The sequence below is a fragment of the Silurus aristotelis genome (genome assembly GCF_946808225.1).
Source record: "Silurus aristotelis genome assembly, chromosome: 2".
NCBI classification, from domain to species: domain Eukaryota; kingdom Metazoa; phylum Chordata; class Actinopteri; order Siluriformes; family Siluridae; genus Silurus; species Silurus aristotelis.
This window is the reverse complement of record NC_139575.1, coordinates 929,608-939,108: the sequence shown is the minus strand read 5'-3', so window position 1 is coordinate 939,108 and position 9,501 is coordinate 929,608. Positions and strand designations below refer to the sequence as shown.

At 39.0% G+C, this 9,501-nt stretch overlaps 2 protein-coding genes across 2 annotated transcripts in view; both read left to right on the top strand.

The window, feature by feature from the left end:
- The window catches only part of LOC310738875 (uncharacterized protein), a 183,583-nt gene that overhangs the window by 49,188 nt on the left and 124,894 nt on the right, over positions 1 to 9,501 (top strand). The window lies entirely within an intron of this gene.
- The window catches only part of LOC310737784 (sodium channel protein type 8 subunit alpha-like), a 49,874-nt gene continuing 47,630 nt past the window's right edge, over positions 7,258 to 9,501 (top strand). Inside the window, exons 1-5 of the mRNA XM_083562425.1 lie at positions 7,258 to 7,730; positions 7,865 to 7,928; positions 8,238 to 8,379; positions 8,832 to 9,038; positions 9,190 to 9,468. Coding sequence (XP_083418551.1) covers positions 7,562 to 7,730; positions 7,865 to 7,928; positions 8,238 to 8,379; positions 8,832 to 9,038; positions 9,190 to 9,468 — 861 coding nt within the window. The 5' untranslated portion in view covers positions 7,258 to 7,561. The remainder of the gene's footprint in view (positions 7,731 to 7,864; positions 7,929 to 8,237; positions 8,380 to 8,831; positions 9,039 to 9,189; positions 9,469 to 9,501) is intronic.

Sequence of the window (9,501 nt, the reverse complement as noted above, 5' to 3'; positions counted from 1 at the left end):
ACCTCCGTCGTTCTCAGGAAGAATCTGAGCAAAAATCAACTCATTGGCTGCTTTTGAATTAACTAGTGAGTGTGAAACTGAATCTTTATTTGGGACAAATAAAACAATAAAAAAAACAAATTGATCTTGTGCTGATTCATCTTTAGAGTTTCAATTAATATATGTTTTATATATTATCTCAAGGGCAAAATATAATTACCTCAGCCTCAAAATATGATCTTACCTCTAATGTATTCTCATACTCAAAATATTCTCAGCGTTTTAACATTATCTCATAGGCTCAATATATTCTTTACTATACTATCTCATTCCCAAAACATTATCTTGTAGCTTAAATATATTATCTCAGTCTCAGAATATTCTCATATTTCCAATATTTTATCTCATACTCTCTGGCACCCTATAAATATCTAATTCTTTTAAAATATGATCTGTTGATGATATATTGAGAGTAAATTACTTTAGTCTCAGTATATTCTCATAGCTCCAATATCTAATAGAAAAAAATTGTTATAGTTTTAATATCTCATAGTCTCAATATATCACCTTTGTCTCAGAATATGATCTCAGAGTCTCAATATATCTCATAGCTCGAATATTTTCTCATACTCCTAAAATACAGTGTGCACCAATACAGTACAGTACTGAAATAAAAAGACGAACAATATCATCTTGTTGCCATCTGTGAGTTTATTTCTCCTGAAAGAAACTAACACACAGTATTAGCGTGTTGATTTACCGTGATGTGTGTAATGTAAGTGTTTAAAGTGTGCACCGCCTCGCTATAGACAGTGTTCATATCGTTCACTCAGATTTTCAACATATCCTGGAACTATGGTTGCTGCAGACTCCTGCAAAAGGAGACGATTTGTTTGCGTAATGCAGGCACCGTTCTTGGTGGATCTTCACAGTTGAACACACTCCTTTAAGATTCCCCACAAGTGGGCACCAGGTGGTCTAAGATTGAGGGATATAGGAAGTGAAATTAATTGTCCTGGAAAGTTTTCCTGCAGCATAGCTAGAGATTTTTGAGTTGTGTGGCTGGTTGCCCAGTCATGTTCATACCACTGTCTAATCATGTGAAGACCCATTGCATGACAGAACCTTCTTAAACCCTGATGAAATGGTCTGATCACCATGTCCCTGTAGCGTTCTTGGGTGACGGTAAGAGCATTGCCTCCCTCATCCTCATCAGACTTCCCCTTCCTTTGACAAAGTACAATTCTAGAACAGCAAAATTTCGTAACAATATACAGCATAACTGTGTTACATAGCAAGACACTCACAAAGACAAGACAAAAACAATGAACCAACAAGAACCAAAGCAAAAGGGGTAACATTAATACACAAAACAAAAGAGGGGCAGGTGGGAAACATTGAACAGTTAGGGGCAAGGGGATAGGGAGAAGGGAGTAGGGGCCTCTGGAGGCCAAAGCAAAAACGGACCTAAAATGGACCTAACCCCCCCCCCCCCCCCCCCCACTACCTTGTCTGTGCTCGGGAGCGGAATGGCGCCCTCTCTGACACCCTCTGCGAGAACGAAGAAACCACCTTGTCGGTGCTCAGGAGTGGAGCGGCGCCTCTCTGGCACCCTCTTCAAAGCCCGGGAACGAAGAACCAGCCATGACTGGGCTTGGCAGTCAAGCAGTGCTCTCTCTGGCACCCTCTGCGAAGCTCTGGAACGAAGAACTAGCCATGACTGGGCCCAGGAGTGTAGTGGCGCTGTCTCGGGCATCCTCTGCGAAGCTCTGAAACGAAGAAACTGCTTTGTGCTCAGGAGCAGTGCAACAACCTTTGTGGGGCTTGGGAACTGAGCAGTGCCCCCAGTGAGTGAGAAACAAAGGCTGGGCGACACCACCAGTGGGGCTCGAAATCTGAGCACCAACCCAAGCAAGAAACAAAGGCTGGGTGACATCACCAGTGGGGCTTGGAGACTGGGCAGTGCCCCCAGCGAGAAACAAAGGCTGGACCCCAGTGGGGTTCAAGAGTTGGAGAGTTTGTTGCTGCTGGGGTGGCTAAAGTGGTGCCTAAGTTTCTTGCAAAAATCTAAATAGTTAGAGCAACAGGCACTCTCACTCCAGGGCATTGCCTAAGAGGTGGAGAATTAAAATGGCTTTCCTCTTTTTTTTCATTCAATTCAATTCCTGTTTATTTGTATAGCGTTTTTAACAACAAACATTGTCTCAAAGCAGATTTACACAGATAATGTGGTGATAAAAATGAATAAGATGTTCTTCATAAGTATAAGTTTGTCCCTGATGAGGGAGCTGGTGGCAACTGACCCATCGTCAAAAGCAAATTCGCGTTCAAGATGTGTGACTTTCAGTAATGTATATTTTGGCACATACTGTATTATGTTACAGTTTTAATACATTTTAATACATTTTATATATTATACTTTAGTATCTTATTAAATGAATATATTATCTTGTCACCACAGTGTGGTCTTAATAGATTATCTCATTGACTTTATAGACTACAGCCACATGAAAGAGTATTATTTTAAACCCTCAGTATATTATCTCATGTCCTCAGAAAATGAAACGTTTCATCTCAGAGCTTCTGGGTAGATTTATCTCAGATCACTTTACTGAGCTCAGTCTTGTAAATTCAATCTCATTTAAACTCTGAGTTTGGAGATCTGATTGACTCTTGTTAGCTCGTAGGGATTTTGCTCAATTCCGCTCTAAATAGATCACTGTGTGTGTGTGTGTGTGTGTGTGTGTGTGTGTGTGTGTGTGTGTGTGTGCACATTCCATTTTGACGTTTGAACACCGCATCACGGTCTGAGACATCAGTAGCCTCGGTAGTAATGTTTATGGTTAATATCAGACACTAGATCAGACTGCCAAGCCTTAACGCTCCACATCTCTGCTGCATGATGCCTCCTGAGACTCCTGCTGTCTTCCTATTAGTTTTTTGTTTTTAAACAACTGGCTTCCCCTCGGATTTTTGCATCCTCAATTTATCTTTTCATTAAAAAAAACAACAAAAAATTGTACATTTAAAAAAAATCTGCTTTTTTTTTAAGAACTTGAATTATTGGGAGAGAGAGAGAGAGACATCAGAAAATCGAAATCTAACGGTTCAGTATGATGATTAGCGTAAAAAAAATAAAGTTGGATTCTATAGTGAAAAACACAGTAACTAATGCGACTGTAACATGTGTCTGGTGTCTCTCAAACAGGAAGTGATCAGGGAGTGTGTGGGGTTTCGCTGCTCTCTGCTGGATAGGAATGTTTGGTTGATAAAGGGGTTGTTGCCATGACGACGGGGTGATAATGATGATGATGATGTCGCTGCCTTCAGCCTTGGCGTTTAAATGACCTGCATGTGATCCTTCCTCCCCTCTGCCTGTCCTCCTCTTCCTCTCTCTGTGTTTGCTCTCGGTGTTTTGCTGCATGTTGTGTTCAATATTTATCTGTTTCTGGGTGTTCCAACACACACACACACACACACACACACACACACACACACACACACACACACACATACACACACACACACACAATGCTGCTTTTTATTCTCCAACTTTTTTGTTTTACATTTTTATCATTAATCAGTGTTTGAGTAAATATTTCTGTAAAAGTACAGTTCAAACATTATATAATAAAATTCTAAATCACAGGAACTTAAACTATCATTCATTTTTACTATTCAACACCATTTTCTGCTTGTTCAGGTTTAGATTGGAGGAATAAAACACTTGGGGGTGTGCTGTGTATTATCTCTTTAGTCTCAGTATATTATCTCAATATTATCTAATTGCCTTAAATTATTATCTCATGGTCTCAGTATATCTCAATGTTATCTTATGGCTTCAGTTTAATATTTCATGGTCTCATTATATTATTTTATATATTATCTCAATATTATATTATGGTCTCAGTATATTATCTCAACATTGTCACATGATCTCTATTATTTTATGATCTCAGTATATTATCACGTGCTCTGTATATTATCTCAATATGATCTCCTGGCCTCAGTATATTATCTCATGGTCTTAGTATATTATCTCAATATTATCTGATGACCTCAGTCTGATAAATGCCTTAAATGTAAGTGTAACTGTATTATCTCCTGGTTTGTGTGTATTATCTCAGGGTCTCAGTATATTCTCTTGTCCTGCAGTGTTTTATTCCTCTTATACTCATTCATTCATTCATTCATTTTCTCCCGCTTATCCGTAATTCGGGTCGCGGGGGCAGCAGTCTAAGCAGACCCCCGCCTTCGACTGCTGCCCAATCCTCACAGCACCGTCCCTTACGGTCCCTCCTGCAGGTGGTGAGCCCACGGGAAGCTCTTATACTCAGTTTTATGATATTTAGTTATGGATTAAAACCAGACGTGTAAACTCCTTTGTGCTGAAAACCAAACATACAGTCCCAGGAATATCTCTGACTGTTACGAAACGCTCCTGTGAACGAGCCGTTACTATAGAAACCATCGCCGATCAGAATAATCAAAACTTATGAGAAAATTAATCATCACCTTCTGACCAATCACAGTCCAGAATTTAGCAGCTCTGTGATTGCTGTGTTATTTATAAATAATCTTCATAAATATTAAACAGCCTTTACACACACACACACACACACACACACACACACACACACACACACACACACACAGTACAATATGTAATGTGGTATAAATGTAAAAGTAATATAAAGGTCCAATATAATGCTAAATGCATAAAGTAATACATAATCTTGTTTTATGTAATATAATATTTTCAGATAAAATGCTTCAGGTTTCTGTTTCTTCGATAAAATGTGCTTTTACACAAACACTGTAACATACGATGATGATAATGATGATGATGATGATGAGGAGGAGGAGGAGGATGGTGAATAATCACTGATATTCTAATATTCTGTGTCTCTGTGTGTCTCTTCAACCTCACACACACACACACACACACACACACACACACACACACACACACACACACAGGAGTGAGGAGTGAATGTGGTGATATTTGGAGTGTGTGTGAAGTACAGGATGATGAAGTGATATAGTTCATTATTATTTTTTTATTCATTTATTGCATGTTTCATTACAACACATTTATCAGATGTTTGATTGTTAATGTCACATTTTCAGTTCAGTTTTATTTGTAGATCGTTTTAACAATAAACATTCGCTTCAAAGCAGCTTTACAGCGATAATAAAAGGTTATAAAGTTGTATAAAAGAGTGTATCACTTTATTATTTATTAACATTTCATTTAATCTTAGAATTTCTGTAAAAAAAAAAAAAAAACTTTTAATTTTTACAGCAAAAATATAAGGTCATTACTTTTTAAGGTTGCGATAAACAAACAAATAAACAAACAGACAGATAAATAAATAAATAAATAAATAAATCTCCATCAGCATATTTTTCTAGCTTTAACTACATGTAAAAATTGTGAGCTTAATAACTTATTATAATAATAAATGTACATACAATATTAAACAATTATTAATAATAAATGATAATAATACATTTTTATAATAATAAATAATTATAATAATACAAATGTATAATTAGAGTGACATTTATTTAATATATATTTGGAATAAAGTCTCTGTAGGTTATATGGATGTGGATCATATAATATATGGATATATTAATTTAAATACATTTTGTTTAAACAAACAAGATTACAATTTTTAATATTTAAATTAGAATAAGAATGAAAGAATATGCAAATAAAAAGGTTTTGAACATTAAATTCTGAAGTTTTGTATATTAATTGTAAAGATGTAGGTCAGGGGTTTAAGCCCCAAGCTTGAACTATACGCTATCATCAAGCTGACACTCTTGGGGCCCTTGAGAAAGGCTCTTAACCCGCCGTGCTCCAGGGGTTCTGCATCATGGCTTACTCATTATAAAACATTATAAATATAAAGCTTTTACATCATAAATCTAATTTATATATATTATAAATAATAATAAATATTCACCTTATAGAGAGCAACTTACACTGATCTCATTTATACATCTAAGGGGTTTATGGTTAGGGGCCTTGCTCAGGGGCCCAGCCATGGCAGCTTGGTTGTTCTGGGATTTGAACTCACAACCTTCTTATAAGCAGTCCAACATCTTAACCACTAATTTACCCCATTTTTAAATTTCACAAAGAATTATTTTTTTTTTACAGTACTTATAAAAAGTTTATTCACAGCGACACCACAAACACAAACCCTAATAAACCAGACTGATGTGAGAATGTTCCTGTGCAAAAGTGAGAACGTTCTTGTAAGAGTGTTGGTGTAAGAACGTTCCTGTGAGAAAGTGAAAATGTTCCTGCAAGAATGTTAGTGTGAGAACATTCCTGTGAGCATGTGAGATATTTCCTTAAAGAATGTGAGATAGTTACTGTGAGAATTTGAAGACATTCCTGTAGGAACATTCCTGTGAGAATGTAAGATTTCTGTGAGCACGTTCCTATAAAAATGTGAGACAGTTCCTGTGAGAATGTGAGACAGTTCCTGTGAGAATGGGAGAGCATTCCTGTGAGAACATTCCTGTGAGAATGTGAGGGCATTCCTGTGAGAATGTGAGGGCATTCCTGTGAGAATGTGAGATAGTTCCTTTGAGAATATGAGAGCGTTCCTGTGAGAATGTGAGATAGGTCCTGTGGGAATGTGAGATAGTTCCTGTGAAGAGTGAGAGATTTCCTGTGAGAATGTGAGATAGTTCCTGTGAGAATATGAGATAGTTCCTGTGAGAATGTGAGATAGTTCCTGTGGGAATGTGAGAACATTCCTGTGAGAATGTGAGATAGTTCCTGTGAAGAGTGAGAGATTTCCTGTGAGAATGTGAGATAGTTCCTGTGAGAATATGAGATAGTTCCTGTGAGAATGTGAGATAGGTCCTGTGGGAATGTGAGAACATTCCTGTGAGAATGTGAGATAGTTCCTGTGAAGAGTGAGAGATTTCCTGTGAGAATGTGAGATAGTTCCTGTGAGAATGTGAGATAGTTCCTGTGAGAATATGAGATAGTTCCTGTGAGAATGTGAGATAGTTCCTGTGAGAAAGTGAGAACTTTCCTGTGAGAATGTTGATGTGTGTGAGATGTAAAGAGACGCTGAAGTCTTTATTTTTTTAAGAAAAACACTCAAATCCCACATTGTCAATGTGTTCTATAATGTGTTCTAAGTGTCATGAACGTGTCACATCTCTACGTCATTACAGCCTGATGATGTCATACTGAAATTCTGGTTTCTGATTGGCTGCTGGTATTTTCCTAAAAAACTGTTTTTCTACAGCTTCAGTCTGAATTAATAAAGTTTATTTTCTATTAAATTACAAACATTTCTATCACTCAATTTGGCAGTGTGTGAGGGGTTATGATACGGTTATGACACATTTATTACACAATTCAACATGTTATGAAGCAGTAATGTCAGGCTTTTGATGTTTATTGTAGGGCTTTGTGAGCAGGTGTGTTTAGGTGTATACGCTGGTACATGGTGTGTGTGTGTGTGTGTGTGTGTGTGTGTGTGTCTCAGGGCTGAAGACCATCGTGGGAGCGCTGATCCAGTCTGTGAAGAAGCTGTCTGATGTGATGATCCTCACCGTGTTCTGTCTCAGTGTGTTCGCTCTCATCGGCCTGCAGCTCTTCATGGGGAACCTGAGGCAGAAATGTGTGTTCTGGCCAATCAGCAACGAGACCATCACCTACCTGTCCAATGGGAGCAGAGGATTTGACTTTGACGAATACATCATGAACGATAGTGAGTGAATTTGGTAAAGTTGTGTGTGCGTGCGTGTGTGTGTGTGTGTGTGTGTGTGTGTGTGTGTGTGTGTGTGAATAATACTGTATTTCAGTAAAATGTATTACATTAAAATAGTTATTATTTTGTTCTAGCAAATTTCTACTTCCTGCCGACCGGAGGAGACGCTTTACTGTGTGGAAACAGCTCTGATTCTGGGTGAGGCTTACACACACACACACACACACACACACACACACACACACACACACACACACACACACACACACACACACACGCTGATTGTTTGATTGATTGATTGATTGATTGATTGATTGATTGATTAAAAGATAAATCAATTAAACAAAAACAACATTGTGGGCATCAGACTGCATCAAGATTGGCAGTGCCATCTCCATGGTAACAGGAGCAGTAGCCCCGCCCACATTAAACTGTACGTAAGTTAATAACTGATTATTAATAACTGTGTGTGTGTGTGTGTGTGTGTGTGTGTGTGTGTGTGTGTAGACACTGTCCGGAGGGTTACACTTGTATGAAGGCAGGTCGTAACCCTAACTACGGGTACACTAGCTTTGACTCGTTCGGCTGGGCGTTCCTCGCTCTCTTCCGACTCATGACACAGGACTTCTGGGAAAATCTGTACCAGCTGGTATGTTCTCACGTCTGCCCTCACCCTAATTCTGTCTTGTCTCCTGCAGCTCTGCATGTGAAGTTCAGGGTTCCTGTGTAGAAAAAGCTTTAGTTTTAAATTCAGAGTCACGTTTAAACGTGAATGCAGTTGCGTGAGTAGAGTTGCTGGTGTTCTGCACCTGAGCTCTGCATTCAGTTATTGACATGTAGATCAGACCTCTTGATTCTTCTTGTTTTTAAAAGTTCTTTAGTGATATTTTGTCCTCAACTCTGCAGAAAAAGAAGTGTACATCTGAGTGCTGTAATGGCCATAGGAAACACAGTGAATTCCGTTGTTCTTGTGTTTGACCAGTCAGTGAGCTGCATTTGCATTGCTATTGGCTGTTACTAAAAAGTGAGGGATTACATATCTGGCACTCGAGCCACATTATTAACAACTTTATTTCTTACTGATTTCTCATTCTGATTTAGACCCTCCGAGCTGCAGGAAAGACCTACATGATCTTCTTTGTGCTGGTGATCTTTGTGGGTTCCTTTTACCTGGTTAATCTGATCCTGGCTGTGGTGGCCATGGCCTATGAAGAGCAGAACCAGGCCACCATTGAAGAGGCCCAGCAGAAAGAGGAGGAGTTTAAAGCCATGCTGGAGCAGCTCAAAAAACAGCAGGAGGAGGCTCAGGTGAGTGATGCCACTAAACTACAGACTCCATGCCTTGTGTGTGTGTGTGTGTGTGTGTGTGTGTGTGTGTGTGTGTGTGTGTGTGTGTGTGTTTGTGTGCCTTTTATAATGGTATATATTTGTTCTTTTTTTTTTTTGTCCTGGATCTCAGGCCAATGCAATGGCCACGTCAGCAGGGACAGTATCTGAGGATGCTGTCGAGGGTGATAGAGGAGGACATCTGTCCCGCAGTTCCTCTGAGGTGTCAAAGCTGAGCTCCAAAAGTGCCAAGGAGCGAAGGAACAGGAAGAAAAAGTGGAAGAAAGAGCAAGAAAAGGAAAAAGGAGACAGCGAGAAAGTGGTCAAATCCGAGTCGGATGACGGCAGCAAGAGGAGTCGCTTCCGTTTCCCTGACAACCGGTTGGGCAGGAAGACCTCCATCATGAACCAGGTGAGATCAGGAGGAGTCCAACCCTAAAATGGA